At 36.7% G+C, this 27,495-nt stretch overlaps 2 protein-coding genes across 7 annotated transcripts in view; one reads left to right on the top strand and one right to left on the bottom strand.

The window, feature by feature from the left end:
• Aagab (alpha and gamma adaptin binding protein) overlaps positions 1 to 27,495 on the top strand; it is a 49,758-nt gene that overhangs the window by 5,716 nt on the left and 16,547 nt on the right. For all 6 annotated transcript variants that reach the window (XR_003302598.2, XM_026408820.2, XM_026408821.2 and 3 more), the window contains exons 2-5: positions 10,142 to 10,332; positions 10,460 to 10,556; positions 10,844 to 10,933; positions 14,049 to 14,132. Coding sequence is in view for 5 of the 6 variants with exons in the window: in XM_026408820.2 (XP_026264605.1) it covers positions 10,142 to 10,332; positions 10,460 to 10,556; positions 10,844 to 10,933; positions 14,049 to 14,132 (462 nt within the window). In the remaining variant the exon portion in view is untranslated. The remainder of the gene's footprint in view (positions 1 to 10,141; positions 10,333 to 10,459; positions 10,557 to 10,843; positions 10,934 to 14,048; positions 14,133 to 27,495) is intronic.
• The window catches only part of Smad3 (SMAD family member 3), a 142,699-nt gene continuing 130,768 nt past the window's right edge, over positions 15,565 to 27,495 (bottom strand). The window contains exon 10 of the transcript XR_003302597.2: positions 15,565 to 15,635. The gene's annotated coding sequence lies outside the window, so the exon portion shown is untranslated. The remainder of the gene's footprint in view (positions 15,636 to 27,495) is intronic.

Below are 27,495 nucleotides of genomic sequence, written 5' to 3'. Positions count from 1 at the left end.
AGTTCATTATCTCTCCAGACCCAAAGGGACTTAAAAACATTTCCATGTTATGTTCCAGTACATGTTTTTGTATGTATGTGTGTGAAATTAAAGCTTAGGGAAGCTGTGGATTTCCAAAGTTGTTCACATTAAAGTCGGGGAGCCAAGATTCAGTTCCAGCTCCTCTGTACATGTGAAAATCAAGTTTTTGGCATCCCAAACTGTATATAGTCAAAGAAGAGGTAAGGAATAGGAAAAATTGCAGTAGATTTTACTGTTATAAATTTACATTTACCCTCTCATGGTTGTTGGAGATTTCACAGATGCAATGTGATAAGTTAAATAATAAAGGAAAACATCTCTATTGGTATCCCGTGTGTTTCCTTCCTTGTGGAGTACAGAATTTGACTTTTTGCGTTATGTTTTAGACTAATTTTTAAAAGATATTTTTGATGAATGAGATAATTATAAAGTATTGCCTTTCCAATAAATTGGGGGAGAGTAGAGAGGAGGAGGAGAAATACCAGTGGAACTGATTATGTATCAGTCATGTTGTACAAAACTATTTATGATAGAGTATTGTATCATTCTGGAAGATTCTGAACATATCTAGACTCAAAACTTTATTTCTGGACCATTTAACTGTTTTTCCTATGGCAAAAGGAAAAATATCTAGAAAGTATGCAGTGGTCATTTGGTTTAAACAACTTGCTGCCTTTTGCCCTATGTAATTCCTCAATAAATAATGACAATAAATAATGAAATAAAATCAGTTTTGTAAGGTTAAACTATGAAAATTGTTTTAAATTTGGCAATAATGGTAACCTGGATATGACGTATGGTATTCATGTTGGAGCCAGTGCACACACGTACCACAAATACATCTTTAATAATTACTTGTCCAGGAAGCAAGAGTGACGTTAAGGCGGACCAGGACAGTTGTGAAACTCTTAGAACCTTTATAATGTTTTAGGTTCAGTAAAAACTTTAAATATTTAGAGTTTAATTTTCCAGACCTGATAGCTGGTTCTGCATGGAGGTAGAGAAGAGTGTGATCATGTGTTTTAGTCAGTTTTTTTTTGCTGCTGTGATCAAAAGACTTGACAATAATTTCAGAGAAGGAAAAGTTTATTTGGCTTTCATTGTCTCAGCTCCCAGTGTATAGATTGCTACCTCTGTTGCTCTGTCCTGGAGGTGAGACCACATCCTGGTAGAAGGGTGTGGAGGAGGAAAGCAGATGAAGACATGACAGTCAGGAAGCAGAGAGAACCAGCTTCCCTCACCATGCACACCCCCAGTGACCCACCTTCTCCAACCACACCCCACCTGCCTTCAGTTATCACCCAGTTAATCCATTCAAGTAGGTGAACGCACTGATTGAGTCAGTGCTCTCATGGCCCCATCATTTCGCGTGTAAACTTTCTTGCATTTTCTCACAAGTTTTTTAGGACACCTTATATCTAAACCCAACACTGTGCTTGGGTTAAAATCCTGTGTGCTTAGAACAGAAATATGTGGATTTTTGGTGATAAGCAGCACTGTGATGCTGATGGAACAGAGCTTCCAATTGTCTGAATTCTGCCAGATCATACAGGATTTTTGTGGGGAGAAGAGTATCTTTGGATTGCGGACTGAGTTCTGTTCTCTTCTTAGCCATCTGACTTAAGTAAGTCAGCTTCATTCCACAGTGATTTACTGAGTGTTGTTACATGTGCTGTTCATTGTTCTGGAAACCTAAAATAGGTACCTCAGTCATCTACATCATTGGTAAAACGAGTGCATTTTCTCTTGACTTCCATGGTTTTTTAGTAGCCTCATGGAGATTATAATTAAATCCTGTTTTAATGTGTTTACAGAGTTGTGCCACCACTATTACAATGTGATTTTAGAACCTTTGTATCACCCCAGAAGGAAACCTGTGCCTATTTGCAGTCTCTCCTCATTCCCACCCTCTGCTCCAGGGCACCGTTAATGTTCTTTCTTTATAGTACTTTTTTTGCCTTTTCTGGACATTTCATATAAATGGACTCATATAATATGTGGTCTTTTGTGTCTAGTTTCTTTTAGCATAATGTTTTAGAGGTTCATCCATATTATAGCATGTACTTCATATTCCATTTCATGGATATGTTGTACCACATTGTGTTTATCCATTCAACAGTTGAGGGACATTTGGGCTGTTTCTACTTTCTGGCTATTATGAATAATGCTGTTGTGAACATTCTTGTACAACTTTATGTGTAGACATATGTTTTCATGTCTCTTGGGTAGATGCCTAGAAGTGGAATTGTTGGGTCATATGGTAAGTTTATATTTAATATTTTAAGAAGCTGCCAAACTGTCTCTCAGAGTGGCTGTACCATTTTACATTTCCATTAGCAATGTATTGAAGGTTGCAGTAACACTTGTTATTGTCTGCGTTTTGATTGTAGCTCTTCTAGTAAGTGTGAAGTATCTGATTGTGGTTTTGATTTGCCATTCCCTAATAACTAATGATATTGAGAATTATTCTGTGTGCATGTAGTCCATTCATTTCTTTTTTGATGGAAGGTCCATTCATTTCTTTTTTGCCCATTTTTAATTTTTTTATCTTATTTTGAGAGTTCTTTATATCTTTGTATAATTTATATGGATTTATAATTTTCATTTTTTCCCAGTTTCTTATTTTGGTTTTGAAATGCAAGTCTTTAATTTTGACAAAGTCTGGCTTATCATTTTTTCTTTTTTCATGATCTTTTGTGTATTGCCTAGCAATGATTTTGCCCCTCTTGAAAGCTTTTGGAGGCTGGGACTTTGGATTTGTTATCTTTTTGACATTTGCCAATGGACCAAATGTGTTTTCAGACTTTGAGTACAGGGGCTACAGTGTAAATATTCTTTATGAAACTTACTCTGTTTTGGAAAATTCATCTTGGACATGCTTTTCTTTCAGAGTAAATTAGTGTCTGCTGCAGAAATTGTCATTCCGAGTAGATGTTGAGATTTCTTGTAAGATTTTATTGTGATGTTGATTTGTTTATGAGAAATTACCATTTGAATATAAAAATATTTTATGTCACAATTGTCCTGTTTAGGTTTTATACAGTCATTTTTCCAGAAAACTAACATTCATAGATTATTTTCAAAGTACCTAAGATTAATTGCCAAATAATTTTTATGGCTAATAATCAAAAAGGGCATGAGATAGATTATATCAGAAATAGATTTTATCAGTTCAAGTAGTTATGGTGTGAGCTGTAATGACTAGTTCTGGTTCTATGAGAAAGACTAAAACTAACTTTGCATTCCAGAACTCCACAAGGTTTCTCCTTTAGATCAGTGTTTCTCAGCTTCCACACTGTTGACATTTGGGGTCAGTTGTGGGGCTGTTTTGGTCATTGTAGAATGTTGAGCAGTTTCTTGGCCTCTACTCAGTTAGATGTGAGTAGCATCTCCCTACTTGTGACAATTAAAAAAATAAATAAAAAAACCCCAAAACTCAAATGCTGGCTTGTGGCTTTTTGGGAGGCAAAATCATATACTCACAGAGAATCATAGCTTTAGATATGTTTGTAGAACTACAATTTTGAATAGGTAATAGTAATAGAATTCAAAGAAGTTTCCTCTCCTTCCCCAAATTGGGTCAGAATTGTCCAGGGCATGTGCCATTGGAGTTGAAAGTGATCTTTGCAGACAACCCATAAAACTTAGAGGCTGGTAGTTTCTGCTTGACTCTCATAAAACATTACATGGTGTCCTCTCTCCCTCCTATGAGTGTCTTCACATTCTTGTTTACGTATTTCTCCTTGGGTTGTGAGATCCTCCAAAAGGCAAGCGGAGACCATATACATGCTTACACAAGTAGTTATTTTAAAATGAAGCTGAGGACCAATCCCAGATGACTATCGGGAGAAAGTAAACTTGAAGAAAAGAAAAAGGACTGAATTCTAGATAGGGAAGAGGGGAGGGAGGGTAAGGGAGGAGGCAGGAGATTAGCAAAAATGGTGGAATGTGATGGACATTATTATCCAAAGTACATGTATGAAGACACGAATTGGGTGTCAAACTATTTTATATATAAACAGAGATATGAAAAATTGTGGTATATATATGTAATAAGAATTGTAATGCAAAAAAGTACATGTATAAGACATGAATTGGTATGAACATACTTTATATACAAAGATATGAAAAATTGTGCTGTATATGTATAATAAGAATTGTAATGAATTCCGCTGTCGTATTTAAAAAAATAAAATCAATATTAAAAAAAAAAGAAAAAGGACTGGGTTGGATTTCCTCTGCTTCAACTTTTGAAACTTTTCCACTGTAATACACTGTGTTATAAAAAGCCCAAGACCTGTGGAAATGTAACCAGAGAGAAGGGGTGTGTCAGAGAGAGGTAATGAAGTGTTGTAAGCAAAGCAGAATCTCTGTACTCTTGCTTAGTCAGTGTGTGCTGCTTTACCTCAATCTAGTTATACTTCCCCCAGCAAATCAGTGCCGCTCCAGCTATTGACCTGTCCCAAAGACTGAAACAAACACTGTGTGTACTTGCCCCCAGAAGCTGGGCTATGGTTACCCAGGGACTCCCAGATAGGAATTTCCTGGCATTTGTCTGTGTAAAGTCCCAATTCTAACATTGCAGTTTTAACCTTTAAATGCCATGCAGCTTCCAGGGCCTTTACATTGCAGCACGGTGGTCTGCTCTTAGTCTGTGGGAGTCATCTGTTGGTTACAATAACTGCTGCAAAGCATTCCGCAAAGCAGCATCTACATCTGTCCTACTATGACAGTCCTTTCTCAGTTTAAGCCCTGACAATGGAAAAGAAAAACTGGCGAAGGCATATTTTAGGGGGTGATTGGGGCTGGAAGAGAGAGGCCGGAGCAACTTGAAGGAAGGGTTTTTCTTGGTTATAGTGTTTTCTACTAACCCTCTTCAGCGAGGTCCTCACCTACCCTGGAGTCAGGAATATGTCATGCATCAACAAACAAAGGGGAGAAGGAATGGACCTTACTGAGGCCCTTCTCTGTGCTCAGCACCTGTCCTTTCTTACACGTTTTCACTTAATCACAACTGTTTGAGGAGTGTTTTTGTCTCCCTGAGAGGGATGGGACATAGGACTTGCCAAGGGCCAACATTCCCATGCAGGTCTGTCTAACCCTGGGTCTGGGCTGCTGTTTTCTGTGGCTTTTTTCCCTTCTGATTAATGCTGTCTTCACAGAGGGGAGGCAGAACAACTTTGTGTCTTCAGGAGAGTAGATCCCATGAAAGACACTTGTAAAGGGAGTGGGGTGTTGTGATCCTTGGCAGTAAAAGCAATTTCAGTTTGAAAAAGAATGAAACTAACTTTATATTCTCAGAAGAGTGCTGTTTTTCTGGAAAGATCATCTTGATTTACGGTGGAAGCTGTCTTCCCTCAGAACATAGGAAATATGATTAACCGCTGGACAGCTTCTCTTTACAAAGCTCTTGATTAGTTAAGTGTACATTAATTCTGTTGGGATTAAAAGTGTTCTTGATTATTTTATTGCTAAAGGAGATGTGAAAAATTCAAACAGAGTATCAATATACTTAGTTTAAAATGCACTTGTCATTTTTGGCTGAAGTGCTGCAAGGACAGAGGAGGGGTAAAATAAGAGGGGTGTGTGTGTGTGTGTGTGTGTTCGTTTATGCATGCACAGGAAAGTGGATATTTGTGGTGGTTTGGAGAATTTACCTTAAGTCTGCTTCCTTATTCATGATAAAAACCTCTTATTGAATATGAACAATCAAAAGCTTAGCTGCCTCTTTTCTTTGGTTTGCTTACCAAATTGGCACTCTCTTGAAAGGAATATGAGGTTAAACGGGAACAGGACAAAGTTGGGCAAGAAGAAGAAGGAAGTGTTGGGTTACTAAACTGAAATGTTGCCTTGGCATACAGCTCCCTTCAAATCCTGCGTATGTTTCTTTTCAATAACTTATTCTGTGGCATCATATGGGAAATAAATTCACCAAGGAAGCAGGAAGATAGGAGATGCTGGATAATTGATGACTGTAGAAGAACAGTTTCTCAAACAGGGAAAGAGGTTTATATTTGCATTTAGAACTGGGGGAAAGATCTACACTTGCTACTAGAACTGGGTGGAAATGTAACTTGTTACATAAAAGCACTGCAAATTAACTACTTTAAGCTGTGAAACCAAGTGTGTAATAAGAGACCTGGCAATTAATCACCTAGTATTTGTCTCTTAACAAATTATGTATTACAGCTCCACCAGGTGGCTGCCAACAGTGGGAATGAGACAGGCTGACCTCCACCAGGAGAGTGAAGCCGTTTTTTTAATTGATTTGTATGTGGTAGGAAGGTCAAATCAAAATTCAGTACAATGAAGGGCAAGGAAGGGAGATCATAGCACGTTTCTCTAGGAAGTCAGTATGGTAACAACAAACCATAGAAAGCACAGCAAACCTCGAAAATCTTTGGGACTCCTTTGACATAAATAACTGAATGCCATAAACAGTTTTCTTATGGGTTAATTGTCCTGAGGGTTCATTTGTAATGGTACCTCCATTTTGGATATTGTTTTTAGTGGCCCTAAAAGGACAGAGAATACTCTAGGTCCAAGGGTTAGTTTTCGGTGCGACAGATGTTTGAGAGTGATCCAGCTCATATGTTGAGTATTGTAACCAGGTGGTGCAGTAGGAAAGAGCGATGATGACCTGACACTGGTTTTAGGCTCTGCTCCTTTTAGGCAAGTGGTTTCTTTTTTCTGACCCTCAGTTTTCTCATCTGGGAAATGAGTGAGTTATACTAGCTGATCTCAAAACTTAGCCATGTGCACAAGCATTTGGTGATTTTGTTTTAATTTGGGAAAGAATAAATTTGTTAAGCATTTGAAGCTAAATAAAAAAGACAAGGGAGGAAAATGATACTTAATGTAGACATTTACATTTACATTTTTACAATTAAACTCTACATTAAGATATTGATAATGGGAATTAGAATGAGTCAGTCTTCACTCCTCTCTCCCTGGTTCTAATATGGCACACAGATGTGATAATAAAGTCCATATGCAGCTTCACTCAAAGTATCTGATTAGACATAAAATGTTAAAAACGAAAAAGAAATCTGATAAGTGACTTGAGCTATCAACTTATTTTAGGCAATACAGAGAATAAAACAAAACCCACCCAGCTACTAAAATGTGGAGTTCATTTTCCCAATTTATTGGTTCTATTTCCATCTGGGTTTAAAGAAAGGAGAAAGCACTGCTGCTTTTTTTTTTCTTCTGTTTCTTTTTAAGACTTTATTTATTTATTTATTTTAAAAGGCTTTATTGAGATATAATTCACAAGCTGTGCAGTTCACCCATTTAAAGTGTACCACGCAGTGCTTCTTAGTGTGCTCACAGAGCTGTACAGCCTCCACTATGGTCATTTTAGAGCATTTCATCTCCCCAGAAAGAAGTTCCATGACAATTAGTAATCATTCTCCACCACCCTCCATCTTCTCTTTCCTAGCTCTAGTCTCGGGCAAATTGGTCTATCTTCTGTCTCTGTTTACCTATTCTGGGCTTTTTTTTTTTTTTCTTCTAAACATTCATCCTACCTAACTGTAATTATATACCCTTTAACCAACATCTTCCAAGCACCCCTTCCCTCCCCACCACCCCAACTTCTGGTATCCATCATTGTACTCTCCTCTTCTATGAGATCAACCTTTTTAGATTGCACATGTGAATGAGTTCATGCAGTGCTTGTCTTTTTGTGCCTAACTTATTTCAGACAGTGATCTTCAGATTCATCCACATTGTCTCAGTGCCAGGATTTCATTTTTTCTATGGCTTAATAGTACTCCATTGTGTATAGGTATTGTAATACATAAAATTTTTGTATTAAGAAATGGCTTGTTAAGTATCATGGAAAATTTAGACAATATAAAAGTGAAATTTTAAGAGCTCTGCATGACATTAGTTTGTTCTTTTGTATTTTAAGCATTCATAAGACAACCATCTTTAATAGACCTAAATATTCTAATTATAGTAAGTAATTCACCCCTGGGTTCAATCCCCAGTACCCCAGAACAAAAAAAAACCCAAAACATAGTTTATACTTTTTTTTTTTTTTTTGCGCTACTCTCCTTGGTTTGCTTTGCCCTCTTCCATATGTGTTATTATCAGTATATCATGGTTTGAGTGCTGCTTGTGTGGTATTTGGCACTCAGAAACATGCCACATGTTGATAAGCCACCTGCTTTAAGTTTGAAATGTTAGCTTTGAATGTAATATAGACTTTGATCAATGAATTTTTTAAAAATGAGATGTTTATTTGAAAATGAAATCTTTGATTTTAATAATTCATCTGTTCCTCTTGCTGAATTCCCATCTGAAGTTGTGGTGCTCCATTAGAGATATATATATATATATAGCTGATTGCTATGGAATTGATTGACACTAAATAAAAGATTATGACTTTAGGTAGAAATGAAGCAGGAAGAACTGCTAATTTCTTAGAGCCGAGAAAAGAGATCAGAATTTTAAATATGGGCACAGACCTGTTCATTTAAGAATAACAATTCTGATTTTGGTGAAAATTCTGATTTTTTTTACTAATTTTTTATTAGTTTTACGATAGCCTTATATCTAAGGTAAAATCTCACATACATTTTAAATTTAATTATTTTTTTAGAAACAGGCCTTCAATTTTTAGTAGTTCCTCCTATGTAATGAAACTTCACTAACAAAAATGTACACACATGTACTTTCAAGCTCATACATTCACACATTTGTATATTATTACATGTTATTCCTAGCAGTCGTCTGGGCTGAATGATTTCTCCATGTCTTTATACCAAGGAAAAATGATGGGAGCTTTCCAAATGTGTAATCTAAGCTCTGGAATTTAAAATTTAACTTCAGTGTCATGGTAATTATGAGTTTGAGGCACATTTTACATGTTCATTTTTGTTTGCTTTGAAAAGGAGTTTTTGTCCATTTTTCTCTGTTTTCTTTTTTTAATTTTTTTATTCTGATTTGTTATATATGACAACAGGATGCATTACAATTCATATTATATATCTAGAGCATAAATTTTCATCTCTCTCCTTGTATATTAAGTATATTCACACTATTCGTGTCTTTTCCATACATGTACTTAGGGTAGTGATGTCCATCTCATTCCACCATCTTTTTTACCCCCTTGCCTCCTCCCTCCACCTCCTTCCCCTTTGCCCTGTCTACAGTTTGTCTAATCTTCCCATGCTCCCCCTTCCAACCCCACTATGAACAGCTCTCTGTATTCTTTTAAAAACCCACTGGTGGCATGCCATTTTACTCATTTTCCACATCTGCATAAAATAGAGATTGTGGGTATGGGTATGTGGAATGGGAGTTGGGATTAGAACAATTACTAATGTCTCTTCCAGTTCTAAATATTGTATGACATGATGGAAGCAAAATGCTTCAGTGGTTTCATGATCACATCTCTATATTAATTTGTTCATCATTGACTTGTCTTCTATGAAGGTTTCCTATTTTATCTGTGCTGCACATGGATTTCTGAAAAATTTGATTATAATCTAAAACATTTAACTTACTTGCTTTTCTTGCTTTTATACATTTGAAATTTGCCAGAGGTGTCTTCATCAAATAAGAGTTTGCATTAGCTATCAAAGTCTGAATAAGCCTGAATACAAAATGGAGTTGGGGTCATTTATCAGTTTCTATTCTTTTGTTCCATTAATTGAATTAATGTCTAAGCATTTATCCCAAAGAATATATGTAGCTCTTACATTTTATTAGTAGCATAGCATTAATCTCTCTTCCTTTTAGCAGGCAATAACTACAAAAAATTGAAAATTCTTATAATCTTTCACCTCACATGAAATACTCAAGCAATAAAATAAATGCAGCTGTCATTCTTTCTCTTCTGTTTGCCCTTTTCTGAGTATTTAATTAGATGACTGTTTAGACACAATGGTTTTTGAGTTCTTAAAAATGAAAACCAGTGGCTTAAACTATATTACCATTACTTTATAATCAAATGATTACAGAAGAGAATATTTAATAAATGCAGGGCCTTTAGAATCCTACTATAAAGGGAAGCAGCCTAAGTACCAGATTAATTTGGTATCTTGTTGAGAAAAGTGACCAGTGTATGTAAGCTTGTACTTCCCATGCTAATGTTTTTTCATTTCTTTAGATATCCTTGGAACAGAAGATCTTCTTGTAGAAGCGACTTCCAATGATACTGTGAGGTTTTATCCCTGGACCATTGATAATAAATACTACTCTGCAGATATCAATCTATGTGTGGTGCCAAATAAATTTCTTGTCACTGCTGAAATTGCGGAGTCTGTGCAGGCATTTGTGGTTTACTTTGACAGCACACAAGTAAGACTTTGTTTTTCCATGGAGCCTTGAATAAGAAATTATCATATGCCTTTTTTCCCCTTGTGCATTTCCTGTGAGTTCTTTTAATGTCTCTTTTTCTGTTTGTGTTTGGTTTTGCTCCCTCTAGAAGTCAGGTCTTGACAGTGTCTCCTCATGGCTTCCACTGGCAGAGGCATGGTTACCTGAGGTGATGATCTTGGTCTGCGACAGAGTGTCTGAAGATGGTAAGGCCCTCAGCTGAGTAGTGGCACATGTTTGCTGTTCCTTGCAGTCAGAGAATACCTGTACTCTGAGTTTAGAGCAGCACATCTCTTAGGACTTTGTTAGAATCTTGCACTGTTTACCTTGTTTTAAAAGAATGGATAATTAGGGGTTAAGAAATCATTTTCTTTATATTACTCAATTCTAGATTTCTTGAATATAACATTGACGTTGAGGGGAAAACATTTGAGATTTGTGTAGGGTATTCATGTTTTAATTTACTAATAGCTTGTTCTGCATATCATTTTAGGAGTAAACAGACAAAAAGCTCAAGAATGGTGCATCAAACATGGCTTTGAATTGGTTGAGCTTAGTCCAGAGGAACTGCCTGAGGAGGATGGTGAGCTTTTTCTTGTTAGTAGAAAACATGCGTTTGGATTGAGATATCAGAGATTATTTTATTCCGGGGAAGAAGAATCACAGTGAAACTGAAGAAACACTATTTTCTTCCAGCTATTTGAAAAGATTTGAGCAAAATCCAGTGGTGTAGTCTTATTAATAATGTAATAATTCATTGGTTTGTTTATTACTCATTTTAGGACTTTGAAAATGTTGGTTGTTGTTTTTTTTTTTTTTAAAGAGATGACCAGTAAAGGATTTCTACCTAAAATCATTGTCATTTCCCCATTCTCTTATTGTTCTCTTCTGACAAAAGGAGGGTTAGACCTATAGTCCTAGGTAGAGTTTATGTTCTTTCTTTAGAATTCAAAACAAGCTAAGGTCAAATCTACAGAAATATTGTGGGGGTGGGGCATGTCAGACCTATTTGTATGTCTTTGAAACACTTGAAACCAAAAATAAATCCAGAACCCCCCCCCCCCGCCCCTGCTCAGGGTAGCTCTGCATTACCTGCCTTCTGCTGTCTGTATCTTCTGTTTCTTACCTTCTTCTTCCTGCTCCCCTATTTCTTTTTTCTTCTTTTTCCTTCCAAATAAGCTGTTGTGGGATCTACGTAGATAAGACAGATTTTGGTCCCCCAGAACCTTATAAAGTGGTACCAAAGATAAAATGTATACAAGTAATTGAATTATGAAGTGGAGTGTCATAGGTATTTAAAAAAAAAAAAAAACTACTGGTGCTGTAATATTTCAGAGGTGGAAGAGATTGTGTCTTTTTGGAAACTCAGGGAATGGTTGATACCATGAACTCTCACATGTCAGCTTCTCCATGGGAAGAAGTAGAAAAGTTAACAAACTAGTTAGAGGATTGGTAGGGACTGGCATTAAGAAGGTGCCAGTTATTCCAGAAGACATTCCAGGCAACGGCAACCAATGTGAATTGAAACACTTAGCACATAAGCCCTCGTTATGAGAAGTAAGTGTGTGTGTGTGTGTGTTTATTTGTGGTGCAGGGGATTGAACCCATGGCATCATGTATGCTAAGCAAGCACTCTACCACTGAATTACACTCCCAGCCTGAAGCCTAATTTAGTTTATAAAAATTAAAAATATCTTTCTATTTTCTGGCTTAGTTAGAATTTTTCCAAAATGGATGTTATCACCAGAGAAGAAAAGAACAAAAATGAAATAAAAGGCATATTTTGATTTCTGTACGTTTTAAAGAATATTGGAAATAAGCAAGTACAATTTTTCCTTCTGTGTTTTTTAGATTCCCTAAAACTTGTGCCCAGCTTCATGTATGTGAGCATGTATGTCATCTTTTATTTCTAGCACTAGAATTTTCTTCGTGTTGTTGGGAGTCAGTATTTGACTGTTATCATTTTGGAATCTCTGCTCCTTTATACCACTGTTCTTTTCCTTTCCCTTTGTTTGAACAGTGTTCTTGTATTAATTTAGCTTAATCTTTTTTTTAATATTTATTTTTTAGTTATAGTTGGACACAATACCTTTATTTTATTTGTTTTTATGTGGTGCTAAGGATCAAATCCAGGACTTTGTACATGCAAGGCGAGTACTCTACCACTGAACCACAGCCTCAGCCCTAATTTAGCTTAATCTTAAAATAAATTTTTAGACATGTCATCATTAGGTAAGGTAATAAAAACCTTCCTAGAATTTTTAAATACAAACTGTTCTCAAGCCTTATTCTCTTACCTTTTATTAGTAAGTATTACTCAGACATCCATATGACACTTTGTATTAAATTTCATCTTATTGGTTCTAGCTCTTCATTTTTGTTTCCTGAATTAAAGTATTATTTTTTTCAAGAATTGAGTCATTCATAGTTAGAATAAACATGCCTCTTCATCCGAATGTTGATGGTAATAAACTCATCTTTGCAGAATATTTTCAGTTTAATCCTTACTGTATTTCTGTTAGAGTAGGTTGGTATTCTTTAAATGATTCATCAATCTCTAAGGCACTCACTGAGTGCCTGCTTTCTTTCAGGCACTATTTAGCACAGTGGGCATAATGAACTCAATAAGCCTGGTTCCTGTCCTCTAGGAGTTTCCAGTCTAAGGAGGAAAGTTATAGCAGTGAGTCATCACTTTTAGTTCATCTTTCCTCTAGGAAGGATGTGCAAAGGATGGTGTCATCTCTCTTTTTTTTTTTTTTTTTTAGGATAATATAAGCGATTAGCCCTTGATCAGATAGTTATTAAGTGATGGAGTTGGGGCTCAAATTCGGATCTTCTGACTTTTGATTTTGTATTCTTCTTGTTAAACTTCCCAGCATCATTCCAGGGCACTAGAGGCAGATTGTGTTTGAACTATTCTGCAGACTCTTTCCTTTCAACCCTGTGAAAACTGTTTCTGCCATTGCTTTCCACATTCAGTCAACATCTGAATGATCTCTCCTTTATACACAGTGAAACTTAATTTGTAGCTCAGAATACCGCTGTATTGTTAGCATGCTAACTGGGATCAAGGCCTGTTATTTTAGGTAGGATCCATCAAATTCTAGTAGCAAATAGTACTAATACTAAATTAACTTTTTTTTAAATAACCCATTGCCTGTTTCTTACACTTAGGGTTATAGTAAATTCACTTTTTACTTTAAGTTCATTTCTCTGATCAAGAGGTTATTTCTTAGAGATAATATTTATTATTCTATGGTTCCCAGTGGAAGACAGAGCATTTGCAGTGTGTTATAGTGTGCTGAAAATTCCATCCTATCTACAGAAAACTCATTCTGCATAGATATCTGAGATTCATTATCTGTTGTACTTTCCCAGGATTATGGAAACTTAGATCCTTAGGAGAATATGAGTTGATTTCACTGGTGAGGCAATAGGGAGGACTTTATTATTTAACTGTTATGTTGTTTGTTTAATTATTTTAGTTTGTAGAATATCCCTATCAGGAACTCTTGAGTTTGTATTTGCTATATTTCTTTTCCTGTTATACAAGTTAAGTGTGAGGGAACAACTGAATAAGCAAGATAATTATGCCATAGTTATTGAAAATATGGCTTTGGGGATATCTAGATATACATGAATGTATATGAAGGTACATGTAAGTGTGTATATAAATATATATGTTTTCCCCCCTGAAGATGACTTCCCTGAATCTACAGGAGTAAAGCGAATTGTCCAAGCTTTGAATGCCAATGTCTGGTCCAATGTGGTGATGAAGAATGGTAAGTAACTTGGGTCTGAAGGTAATTCTCCCATTTGTTTTAAGTTTTAAAATTTTTGGATATATGTGGAGTAATTAGAGTATAATATTTGTTTCAGTTCTCAAATCCAAGTTGAAGGAAGAGCCAAAGGTAATATTTCTGGGGATTTAAAACATATGTTTAATAGTTATTTCAGTAAGCCTTTAGAGGTTACCTAAAATAAGCCTAGCATTGTTTTTTGGCTTTAAGAATAACCTAAAATTATAAGATATGGACTTTATCCTTGAGGAGCTCCTAGTCACCACATGCCGGGCAGTCTGTGGTGAGCGCAGAACAGCTGATACAGGCAGTAGTGCATAGTCAGAGCTGTGGCTCTGGGGTTAGACATGGACATAGAGACCTTCAAGGACAATGTGGGTTCTGACATTGTAAGAACACTGGATGATCAAGGTTTGAGTTGTTAAAAGAGAAGAATGACAAGTGAGGAGGAAGCATGGCCTCAAGAATAATGGTTATACATTCTAGGGTCAGGAGGAAAATCTCACCTAACAATCAGAGTTAACTTAGAGGCCTGAATGCTAGGCAAGAGGATTTGAGCTTTTTCCTATAGGAAATGGTGAGTCATTGGAAACTTTTTAATAAGGGAGTGGTGCAAAGTTGGCGTCTTTGAAAGGTTAATGTTATAGTGGTATGCAGGAAGTTTGGCAGTGGAAGGAGGTAGAGTAGAATTAGGGAGACCAGAGCTGTGGTAACAGCTCACGGGTGAAATGTTAGGGCCTTTGGTGATGTGGCCATGGCATGGAAGGCCAGATCTGAAATGTAGTGAAGGTAGTAGGCTAGTTAGCCCACAGTAGCTTCTGTAGTCTGCATTAGTTTGCTGTGGCTGCGATAACAAGTACCACAAACTGCATGGCTTAGAACGACAGGCAGTTAGCCAGGCACAGTAGCACATGCCTGTAATCCCAGCTACTCAGAAGGCTGAGGAAGGAGGCTTGCAAGTTCGAGTCCAGCTTCAGCAACTTAGTGAGAACCTGTGTCAAAATAAAACAAAAGAAAAAGAGGGTTGAGGATGTAACTCAGTGGTAAAGTACCCCTGGGTTCCATCCAGAGTAACCCCCCCCCAAAAAAAAAGAATAACTGTGATTGCCTTAGAGGTTTGAAATCCAAAATCAAGGTGTCAGAAAAGCCGTACTCTTAGTTCCTTGGCTTGTGACAGCATAATTCCAGTCTTCTTGTGTGCTGTGTTCTTCTGTGTCAATTTCCCTTTCTACAAGGCCAGTTATCATGTTGAGTTAGGGTTCCACCCTACTGCAGTCCAACTCCATTTTAAATGGTTACTTCAGAATTCACCCTGTGTCTAAATAGGTCATATTCTGAGGTACCAGAGGTTAGGACTTCAACATATAAATTTTGAGAAAATACAGTTCAATCCATGATATAGTCCTGAGGAGTTGCTGCCTGCAGAGTATTTTTCTCTTGTGTAGCTCTTGGCTGCTCAACAAATTTGCAGTCTTAGGTGAAGCACTACAAAAGGGAGTGAGAAAAATCATTTTACAGTGAGCCTACTTCATCTTCCTGAGATAAAGGGTCAAATGATTAATCAATTTTGTAGATATCAAATATTTCATCTCAATTTTTGGTAGATAGGTGTTAAGTGAGTTTAGGGCTCTTAAGTTGTTTAATCTAATGCTTGTCATTGTTGGAGAAGCTCCTCCTGGCATAATGTAGTACTCCTTACTTTTCTTCACCTTGTCCCCCTTGTTCTTCCCCCTTTGTACGGAGAATCTGATATGTCTGTTAAATTGAATTGCAAAGGTATTAGGTTGTATTGCCATAACAATCAAAAGTACATCCTAGTAGATCTGGAAGGAATAAGGAGATTTTAGCTTGTGATGATGTCCCTATTTCCAAGGACTTACTCCTTATTCATTCAGCAAATCCCTGTTGATCAGTTACCATAGTGAGGCATTGCTCTAGACTTATCTACACTATAAAAATAAGTTTTAGATATGGTACATAAACTGGAACAATTTAGAATAAAATTATATTCAGTGGTGCTTGTTGTATTTATAGAACTAGTTTCAGAAAAGCTTATTTGGTGACAGTTGTTTTTTGAAAAATCTGACCCCCAAGTTTATATATTAAAGAAGTAAGGCCTTGTGGTTTATGTTTGTGACTGTACAATAGGCCCTCAGTATTTATGGGTTCTGCTTCCTTGGATTCAGCCAATCACAGATTGAAAAAATTTGGAAAAAAATGCACTTGTACTGAATATGCATATATTTTTTGTCATTATTCCTTGAGCAATATAGTATGAGTACTATTTATATACATTGAATACATTTTACTAGTTATTCTAAGTAATTTAGAGATGATTTAAGGAATATGGGAAGATGTGTGTAGGTTATATGCAAATTCTATGCTATTTTATATGAAGGACTTGCACATCCATGGATTTTAGTATTCTTGGGGGTCATAGACATCTGTAAATTTAGAAACTGTGCTGAACATGCTTTTTATTACTTTGGGGATATATGGGCAAAGGTATTTTCTTTTAAAAAAATGCCATTTCACTTGTTTTAGACACTAAAGTAATATTCTTAGAAGAATTTTAAAGCAAAGAGGCACATCTTGGGTTTTTCATGGTTCCTTGCCCTGGAGTATCTTTTTTTTTTTTAATAACTTTATTTATTTACTTATTTATTTTTTAATGTGGTGCTGAGGATGGAACCCAAGACCTTGCTCAAGTGAGGTGAGCGCTCTACCACTGAGCCACAACTCCAGCCCCCCCTAAAGTATCTTTTCTTTCTTCTTTTCTATGTGTAATACTGGGACATTGGTTTATTGTTACCCAAAACCCAAAATATTGGCATTAACTTGATTCTATGTTTAAGAGGACCCTTCACCCACTTCAGATTTTGGAGCTGAAATGCTGAGAGACACCATTCCTTTGTTTTAGATTTTCAGATTAGGGGTGTTCAATCACTATCTGATAAGGATCAAGTGTCTGGAAATATAAGGAACTCCTATAACTCAATAATACAAAAACAATAATAATAAATATAGTATAAATAAGATAATATAAATAAATATATTGTAAAAATAATAAAAAGACAAATAACCCAGTTAAAAAATTGCAAAGAATTTGAGTACATATTTCTCCAAAGATTCCAAATGGCTAGTTAAGCACATGAAAATATACTTAACATTCTTAATCATCAAGGAAATGCAAGTCACGTCTATAATGAAATGTCACTTCACACCCACTAGGATGGGGAGGATCAAGAAGATGTTAAGAGTGTTAGGAGAGAGAGAAGTTAGAACCCTGACACATTGCTGGTGGGAGTATAAAGTGGTGCTGCAGCCACTTTAGAAAAGTAGTAGTGGTTCAAAAAGCTAAGGATAAAATATTGATAGAGTGATTCTATTCTTGATTATACTCAGGAACAAAAATGTATGTACAGAAACTCATAACAGTATTATTCATAGTATCCAAAAAGGTGTAAACAACTGCTGAAAATGTGGTATGTCCATACAATGGAATGTTATATAACTATAAAAAAAAAAAAACCAAAGCAGAGATATGTGCTACAATGTGGCCAAACCTCAAAACCATTATTCTAAGTGTGAAAGGTCACACACAAGGGGTACATATTGTATGATTGCATTCATATGAAATTTCCAGAATAGTTAAATTCATAGAGATAAAAAGTAGATTAGAGGTTACCAGGAGCTGGTAGGAGAGGTTGCTAAAGATGTGAGATTTCTTGGGCTGGGGCTGTAACTTATGACAGAGCACTTGCCTTGCACATGTAAGCCACTGGGTTCGATCCTCAGTACCACATAAAAATAAACAAATAAAGACATACTGTCCATCTACAACTACAAAATTAAAAAAAAAAAAGATGTGAGATTTCTTAATTGGGTGATGAAATATTTTGGAATTAGATGGTGATGATGGTTGCACAATTTTGTGAATATACTGAACACCACTGAATCACTTTAAAATGTGATTTTGATATGTGAATAATATTAATAAAAAATAGAAGTAATACCACTAATTATGATAATGGCAGTAGCAGAAGGGGTGGTGGCACTAATCATGCTAATAGCATACATACACCCACACCCATTATCTGTTTAATCCTCACAACATCCAGTAAAAGCTAAACTCAAAGAGACCAAGTTATTACACCAAGGCCACATAGCTCATAGTTCTCAAACTTGTTTGCACTTTGAAATTGCCCCAGGGGAACTTTAAGAAGCACTCTCTCAATTCTAGAGATTCTGAGTTAATTGGTATAGGGTGAGACCTAAACTCACAGATGTTTTAAATAACTCTCAGAACCCTGATTTGAACTTCAACCTTTATGATTTTGAACTTTATACACTTAACTACCATAAAATTTATAAATTATTATATTGTAAGGAAGTTTCTCCCATACTGCTCTTTCTCCAAAGAATTAAGTGACAATTTCCACCCTAGCATTGCCCAGCTGTGTGGCCTTAGGCAGATCTCATACTCTCTGGACTTTATTTTTAATCTGTAAAATGAGGCTTTCAACCCTGGCTGCATACCCAAATCATTTGGGAAGTTTTTTAAAACCTGTACTGTCTTGGTCTCCAGACCATTTATATTAGAAGGGAGGGACAGCTATAGTATTTTTTATAGTGTCAGGGATTCATGTGTGTGGCCATTATTGAGAACCACTGACACAAATGATAATCATCTAGTTCTCACTTGTAAGAGTCTGTACTTAATCCATGGAAGTACATTTGGCTTTTTTTTTTTTTTTTTTTTTGGTACTCGAGATTGAACCCAGGGCCTTGTACGTACATTGCAAGGCAGGCACTCTACCAACTGAGCTATGTCCCCAGCCCACATTGGCATTTTGAAAGCTGCATTGGCCTTAATTATATAAATTGACTGTAGGATTTGGGCCTGAGCAATCTGAAGGGTTGATTGCCATCAACTACAATGAGAAAGGTGTAAAAGAAAAAAATTTCTAGAGGTGGGATGACATATCAGTATTTCAGTTTGGCACATATTTATGTTTGAGATGGCTACTAGAGTAACAAGTGGAGATGTCAGGTAGCCAGTTGGATAGAAGTGGAGTTTGGGAAGAGGGGTAATATATGGCATTTGAAACCTTGAGCTTGGGTGAGATTGCAAAGGGAGTAAGTATGGTAGATGAAAAGGCCCAAGAACTCAGCCCAGGTATATCCCAACATAAGAAGACAGGAATCAGAGAAGGAACCTGCGAAGGAGACCGGGAAGAATGAATGGTGAGGGAGGAGAGCCAACTGTGTGGGGTCCTAGAGGCAAAAGTGAAGAGTGTTTGAAGGTGGAAGGAGTGGCTGGCTCTGCCAGATGCTGCTAATAGGTCAAGTAAGATGAGAACTGAGAGTTGACATTTGGATATGGTAATGTGGAGGTCATTAGTGACCTTGAGGAGCAGTTGCCATGAAATAGCTTTAAGAAAGGGGACAGAAATCACAATTATTATAATGTGTTCTTGAAAATTTTTGCAGGGAAGAGAAGCAAGGAAGTAGGTGGGAGCTGGTCAGAAAAGAATGGTCAAGAATTATTATTTTTAGTATTATTATTTTAAGAACAAGAGCAGCATGTTGGTAAGCTGATGGGAGAGACTCAGGAGGGAGTGAAAAGCTGATGAGGTAGAAAAGGAGACTTGCTGGAGGGATGCCTTTGAGTTGGTAGAGGGGACGGGCTCTGGTGTGTAAGTGGAGGGGCTGGCTCTGGGAAAAGGAAGAAGAAAATCGATCTGAAAGAGGCAAAAAAGGGAGTGCATGGATACAAATGTGGCTTGGGAGTCTGTGGATTCCCATTGTGTTTCTTCTGAGTGCCTCAGTATTCTCAGTGAAGTAGGAAGCCAGGTTCTCAACTGAGAGGGCAGGAGGTAGAAGTGTTAGGATTTGAGGAGAGAGGGAAAATGTAAAATAGTCTTCTAGGAGAGTCAGTTAGCTTTAAGGGACCCGCTGGAAATTTAGTATTATAAATTTAAAGTGAGCTCAGGCAGCGTGTATGTCCATGCATGTGCCCATTCCTTAGCTTCCTTAAGCCTCAAGGCCACAGGCAGGGAGTAATCCTTGTGCTTTTACCAAGCAAGTTTATCACAGTAAGAGAGAGGCAAGGAATTTAGTTGGGTGCATGAGCGATTTAATTAATTAATTATAAGGGTTGATAATGGAATGGAAACTGTGTGAAGGGGAGAGAGAAAATCAGTGGGGAAGGGATCAATGACAGGTGGTAGTTTTTGGTTCTGGTAGTTGGGTTGAGGCATGATAGGAAAGGAGAGGGGGAGCTGGAAATGATAGATGATGTAAGAATTGAAGTGATTGAGGGATTGTAGCCATTGGTAATAATAAGTCCATGGGTGTGACCATGGGAATACATGGCTTAGCTAAGGTAGAGGACAACCTTGGTGCAGCAGGAATTCAGTGAACTTCCAGATTGCTGGAAGGATCCTCTATGTGTATTGAAGTGGCAAAGAATTAAGAGAGGAGTAGCTAAAACTGTGAATACATAAGGGAATGGCTGGAAGGTCTGTTGGACGTCATAGGAAAGTGTCTAGATAGTTGTCTTTAAATAAAGCTAATCTGTTTGAGAATATCAATAGGTTTTTATATTCAGCAGAGAGTGTAGGAATAATTATAATTCTCAACTGAGACCCATTGGATGTGGGGAGATACATATGTTACATACATCCTCTGAAGATGTTGATTTTCCTGGTTCCCATTGAGAAGTGCTTAACTGTTAAGCACTATTATCAGTGGGTGAGTAGGATGTGCCATTTCAGCTGCCCTACAAAGAAAACTTAGGAACTTCTGAGCTATTTTGTTTCATTCAGTATAGGAATGGCTTTCTTGGCATTCTTGTAGGATGACCATCTACCCTTTCTGGTTGAATGCTTTAAGTACTAGGTAGCTCAGTGCCTTGTAAAGTAGTTCTAGAAGTAGTTAATTGCATAAAGAAGTCAAAGAACTGTTCTGTTAATTCTCAGCAAACAGAATAACTTTTTGTGCTGGCATTTTGGGAAAAGAACATTTATTTTACTTTGTGTCATAATGCTGAGAAAATGATAAAATAATAAAAAATTGTGTCTGTCAAAGATGTATTTCCTCTGCTTCTACCCTTTTACTGTTAGCTTTCATTTTGATTTGCTTATTCTTCTGAGTTTTCCTAATAGATGAAGAAAGTTCCTACAGACCTGGAAAACATTTAGCTCAGGGCAACTGAAGTGATAAAGGAGATGGGAATAATGGAATTATATAAAATAATAAAAGTGGTAAACTACAACTGAGAAGAAATGCCATTATAATCTGTATTATAGGGCATGTAAAAGGCACATAAGGATGTGATTTCTCAAATTCCAGATTGCTATAACTCAGGGACATTACCCAGAGCCTTTTTTTTTTTTTTTTTTTTGGTACCAGGGATTGAACCCAAGGACGTTTAACCATTGAGCCACATCTCTTGCCCTTTTTATATTTTATTTAGAGACGGGGTCTCACAGTTGCTTAGGGCCTTGCTAAATTGCTGAAGCTGGCTTTGAACTCGTGATCCATCTGTCTCAGTTCCCAAGCTACTAGGATTACAGGTGTGCACATCATGTCAAGCTCCAAAAGCTATTTTTTACTGAATGTACTGGCAATAATTTATAGAGTACATTACGCTAAGAGATGATTCAGTCAGAAAGTCGTACGGTTCAAAGGCAGGCTATAACAAATTCTCATGAATGACAGTTGACCTAATTCAAGTTGAGAAGGTAGTTGGCCTAAACTTTTGAGGCTGTTATCTTGAAAAACAATCATCATGCTTTTCTTCCCAGTATTTTTCTATGTGCTATTTTTTTCTATCCGGTCTTCTGCAGGTTAGGTTGGACCGGATCACATGTTCTTGTGTTTTAGAACTTAATACAGGGAATTGTTTTCTTTGACACATGGTGAGTGTGAATTAGCCAGGGCAAAACGGTTAGAATGTAGCATATCCATGTGTGCATATGGAATGGTTTTTCCTGTTACAGGTGGCAGAAGAGAGGCCCAAGGGAGTAGAGGCAGCTTGCCATATTCACACAGTGAGGTAGTAGCTAAGGTAGGACCAGATGGCAGGTCTCCTGACTAGGAGTATTGTGTATTTTTCCATTACAGTGTGTTTGTTTACATTATTGTCTGTCAGAGAAATGAATACAATGGTTAAATACATTACTCAGATTTCATGGGAAATATTGGCAGAGCCAGATGAGTTCATTGGCCCCAGAACTTCTATAGACCAGATACTCAGGCATGAGTAAGATTTTAATGGGACTGGTTAGAATTAATGATTATATCTGAGATTTTGGGCTTTTTTGCTTATTGTCTTTAAATAAATCATTCTATATAGTTTATGTGGATTGGTGTTAATATTAACCATATCCATTGTCTCTGAATTTAATCCAAAGTATAGTTAAAGCTCCTGGATAGTTAGTATAATAAATACTTATGAATTATTTGTGAGTGGGCAAAAAGTTTATTTTTGAATTATGTGACTTGGAATCACATAAGATTATTATGAGATTATTTCTTCAGTTTGAGTTATGACTGTGCATAGCGAGTACTAAGTTAATATCTTTTTTTTTGTACTTAATATCAGTGTTAAGAGCAAACAGGTTAAATGATAGTACTACAGTTGTAGGTGGATATGTTTTGAGAACTGCGTTTTTAGGGGATTGCATCGCTGTGTGAACATCACAGACTGCACTTACATGAACCAGGATGGGACAGATCAGTCACTCCACTCTGCCTCCACTCAGAGACTAAACACAAGAATGAGAAGGCTGATGCTGGCATACTATACAGTAAATTTTTTTTTATAAACAGAAGTATACTTTAAAATAACAATAAAAATTACAGTAAATACATAAGCCAGTAGCAGTCATTTATTATCATTTTCAAGTATTACACACTTATATAATTTTATATGCTATATAGCTGTATAGGACTGGCAGTACAGGAGGTTTGTTTACTCTAGCATAGCCACAAACATACAATATGTTATGCTAAGCTGTTAGAGGGTGATAAGAAATTCTCAGCTCCACTATAATCTCAGGAGACCACTGTCGTATGTGCAGCTCGTGGTTGCCTGGATGTTGTGTGGTCTATAACTCTACTAGAAAGCAGTTTAAAATAAATCTGCCTAATGGACATGACTTCTGTATCAATTTAGTCTTTTATTTTTGGCTCCAACAATGTCTTGTTTCCTACATTTTTTTCCCATGTGTTTCACATAATGAAAAACTTGATTGTTTATGTTACCCCATTGCCTTTTTAAAAAATTGAATCTTTTTAGTTATACATGACAATAGAATCCATTTTGCCATGATTATAAAAGCATGGAATATCTCTTGTTCTCATTCATTCAGCCCCAGTACCTCTCCTCTCCTCCCCTCACCTCCTTCTCCCTTCCCTCTGTTGTTTGCAGCATACATTCTTAACAAGGGCATTATATCCCCCAGGGGATGTAAACTTTGATCAATTCTTGAGGGGCAAGAGAAATCTTACTTTTTTATGTATGAAGTATAGCTGTATATACAATGAAGAAACATATATATGGTATGTCTATGATATTAATATTTCAATGAGAAAGTATGTCAGAATTAGAAAATAAATATCTAAAAAGTTTCTGGGGAGCCATAATGAAAATGGTTGAGCAACATTGAGCTGCAGTATCTGGCCCTGTATGGTAAGTTAAAGGAAACTTCCAAGTACCATCTTATTTATTGTGAAGGTCAGATTCTAGGGAAGACAATTTCCATTTATCATGAAAAGTATGACCTCAAATGGAACAGGAAAAGAAGTGGTTAGGATGCCTTTGCAACTGTGTAGTGTTTTCCAGTATATCCAGCCATATTATTTTGCTTACTAAATAACCTTTCCTATGTATGTTGTTGTGCCTTAAATTTCTTCTACCTGAAAACCTGGCCATAACCTAAGGAAAGAAGTGTAGATAAAATCTCAACTGACTAGTTGAGTTACCCACATCTCCTATCAGAACCTGGTTTGTGGCTTAGAAACCATTTGGGTTTGTCATTTATAATTTGGTAGTATTTTTTTGTTATGCCTTTTAAAAGTTTGTTTCCTCTCCCTGGCCCTTCACACCACCCACCCTCACTTTGGTCTCTAGTGAGATTGTCTTCTCTTTCAAAAAAACCTGTTACAAAGAATTTCGTTGTCATTAGATGATATAGGTATTATGTTGAAGGTAGTGCCTTGAACATGTGAGGCATCTAAAAGTAATGGTTTTAAGGCAAGCAAAAGAAGATGATTAATGGAAGCCTGGTTAGTTGTTCTTTTTGGTTTGTTCACATAGGAAAGTAGTAGTATACAATAGTCTTGTTTGATATAGTGCCAGCTTAATGTTACCCAAGGCTCCTGTACCTGGTTTTTCACCTGAGCACTGAAGGGTGCTGACGTGACGGGTTTAGTTTGCACTGGTAGCTCTTGGGTATCCAGTGGGTCTACCAAATACCACCAAGGAGTATGAAGGGCAAGGAGGAGAAATGTTATGACCATTTCTTTCTAATCAGCAAAGGAGGAAGTAGACTAAACAAATGTTACAAGGTTGTGATGTTGGTACCATAGTGGTAAGCAGTAATGTAGAGACTGGATTTCAAAAGGCCTTAGAGTTTGCTTTTAGTCTATTATAGTTTAATCCCCAGTAATGCCGTTGGGTTAGAAATAAGTGGGATTTCAATACGAAAACCAACAATTCTTTCATATGGTAACTTTCTGCTTAACCATAATAAATGTGAAGAGTTGATCTATAAATTTGTGTTCCCTACATGTGCTTGGTAATAGGATTCCATGGTAAAAGTCCTGGATTCCAGTTCAAGGAATCGTTTGCCACTGATATACAGAGCAGGGGTAAAATCGAGTACCAAAAACACAGGTCTATCTGTGACTTATCTGTACTTGGGCCATTTGCCTGAGAAAATAGATGGCTAATGCTCTTAAGAAAGTAAATAATAATAATAATAATAATTAAATAAAAAATTGAATCCAGTATTACAGAAAATGTAACATCAAATTAGTGAAAAGAATAGTTTTTGAAGAGGGCTGTAGTCAGATCTGTCTTTGCTTGTTTGATCTTGGGCACTGGCTCCACATCTCTGGACCCAGCTTTGTAATCTCTAGGATTTGTAGAACTCCACGACAGTATAGACATTCTAAGAAATAGCTCCTTGAGTCAGTGAGCTGCTCCTCTTCAACTCAGTGCCTAACATTGTGGAACCAAAGAAATGACTTGAATACTCGATGTCACCTGTGACTGTTGGGTCAAAATAAGATAAATAAGATAGGTGTTGATTTCACACGTACGTGTGTGTGTGTGTGTGTGTGTGTGTGTGTGTGTGTGTAAAAGGCATAACTTGGTGAAGAGATTGCCTAAGGGAAAAAGAGGAAGAAATAATTGTGATAAATTAGAGAAAATAGGAAAGAATGTGTGAGTATACTGGTGAGACTGTTTAAAATATCACCTTCAACCTTATCCATAAGAAAACGAACAGAGAGTGGGAAATCTCTTCAGATCAGGCCCCCTGGAGGTGACGCTTTTCTGTTGCCACTGTGCAGAAGCAGTTTTGGTACTCTTCTTGGAGTTTACAGCTAGTCATGAACCATGTAGGAAAGCCAGATTTTCTTCATGGCGAAGTCTTGTTCCATTGCTTATATTTCCCATGCTCAGTTCTCAGTAATTTTTTACTTGATTCTAAACATTCTTTTGAGAATTCTTCAAGAGTGCGCTTCAGGCTCTGTAGATTGGATAATTATTGGAATTAGTGTAAAGCTTTCCTTGACAACTTCAGAAGTGACAGCATTCATTCTGATGTTTAGTTAATTTATTCAGAATTAGAGTGTATATGTGCATAAAAAAAACAAAGACAGTTACTAAGTATATTAATTAGTACCTTTGGTGATTTAATTTTCTTCTTTGTACTTTTCTCTATTTTCTAAATTTTCTGCAGTGAATGAATTGTTTATATTAAGGAAGAAGAGAAAAACATAGTCTCATTACTTGCTGGTTATGTTCATTGTTCAAGTGTTGGCAGAGGCAGTTCTTTACTTATGAGCAAGTATCCCAGGTTCACAGAGAGGACAGATTCATCTTTCTGAATCTAAGCTAAAGGTGGAGCCAGATATACTACTGAGGCCTGTTTCCCTAGATGTACTTCAAAGTTTTGCCTTTTCAAGCAATAGTTCAGTGAAAGTGAATAAATTATTTTTTAAAATTGTTTTGTCATTTCAAAAGACACTTCATTTCACTGGATATGATGGTACATACCTATAATCCATCCCAGTGACTCAGGAGGCTAAGGCAGGAAGATCTCAAGTTTGAAGCCAGCTTTGGCAAGACTCTATCTCAAAAATAAAAGGGGCTGGGAATGTAACTCATTGGTAAAAGGGCCCCTGGGTTTACTTTAACAAAAAGAAAATTATTTCAATTTGCCACGGAAAAATGATATGCAATAGAAAAGCATAGGTTATTTTCCAGATAGTAATAACATAATTTCTGATGGAATACTTTCTTAAAAAATGTTTAACCCAGATAGTTTGGTATGATTTAAGATTATCATTGAAAAATAGATATAACTTCTCTATGTAAATGAAAATCTTAGTTATGGTTATAGTAACTTTGGTCATGTTTATTTATCACATGGGTGGATTGGATGTTTCAGTGAGCTTTTTTGCCACTGTGACTAAAAGACCCGACCAGAACAACTCTAGAGGAGGAAAAGTTTAATTAAGGGATCACGGTTTCAGAGGTCTCAGTCCACATACAGCCAGCTCCATTCTCCAGGGACTCCAAGTGAGGCTGAACATTTTGGCAGAAGAGTGCGGCAGAGGGAAGTGTCTTGCATAATATCAGAAAGCAGAGAGATACCACATAGCCACGCCCCCGAGTCCCATCTCCTCCAGCCATACCCTACCACTTCAATTACCACTCAGTTAATCCCTGTCAGAGGATTAATTCACTGATTGGGTTAGGACTCTCACAACCCAATCATTTCTCCTCTGAATCTTCTTGCATTGTCTCACACATGAGCTTTTGGGGGACACCTCACATCCAAACCATAACAGTAGAAAAGAACATGTTCATTATAAAAGGAAAATATTTTGTGTGGAAAGGAAGAAGATGATAGAAAACTTATAGTATGAGAAAAGCTCAGCCTTCTCAAGATGATGCCAAATAATAGTTATTTTAAAGAAAGCCCAAAATATGTACACAGAAATATCTAAGAGGTAATGTAAGAGATTTGGGGGTATAGTCATGTCAATTCTTAACAACTAGTAATGTACATAGGTGTAAAAACTTCCTTATGTAGCTAATGAT

This window comes from Urocitellus parryii, chromosome 6, assembly GCF_045843805.1.
Source record: "Urocitellus parryii isolate mUroPar1 chromosome 6, mUroPar1.hap1, whole genome shotgun sequence".
Taxonomy (NCBI): Eukaryota; Metazoa; Chordata; class Mammalia; order Rodentia; family Sciuridae; genus Urocitellus; species Urocitellus parryii.
The sequence above is the reverse complement of the archived record's forward strand: the minus strand, read 5'-3'. Positions and strand labels throughout refer to the sequence as shown.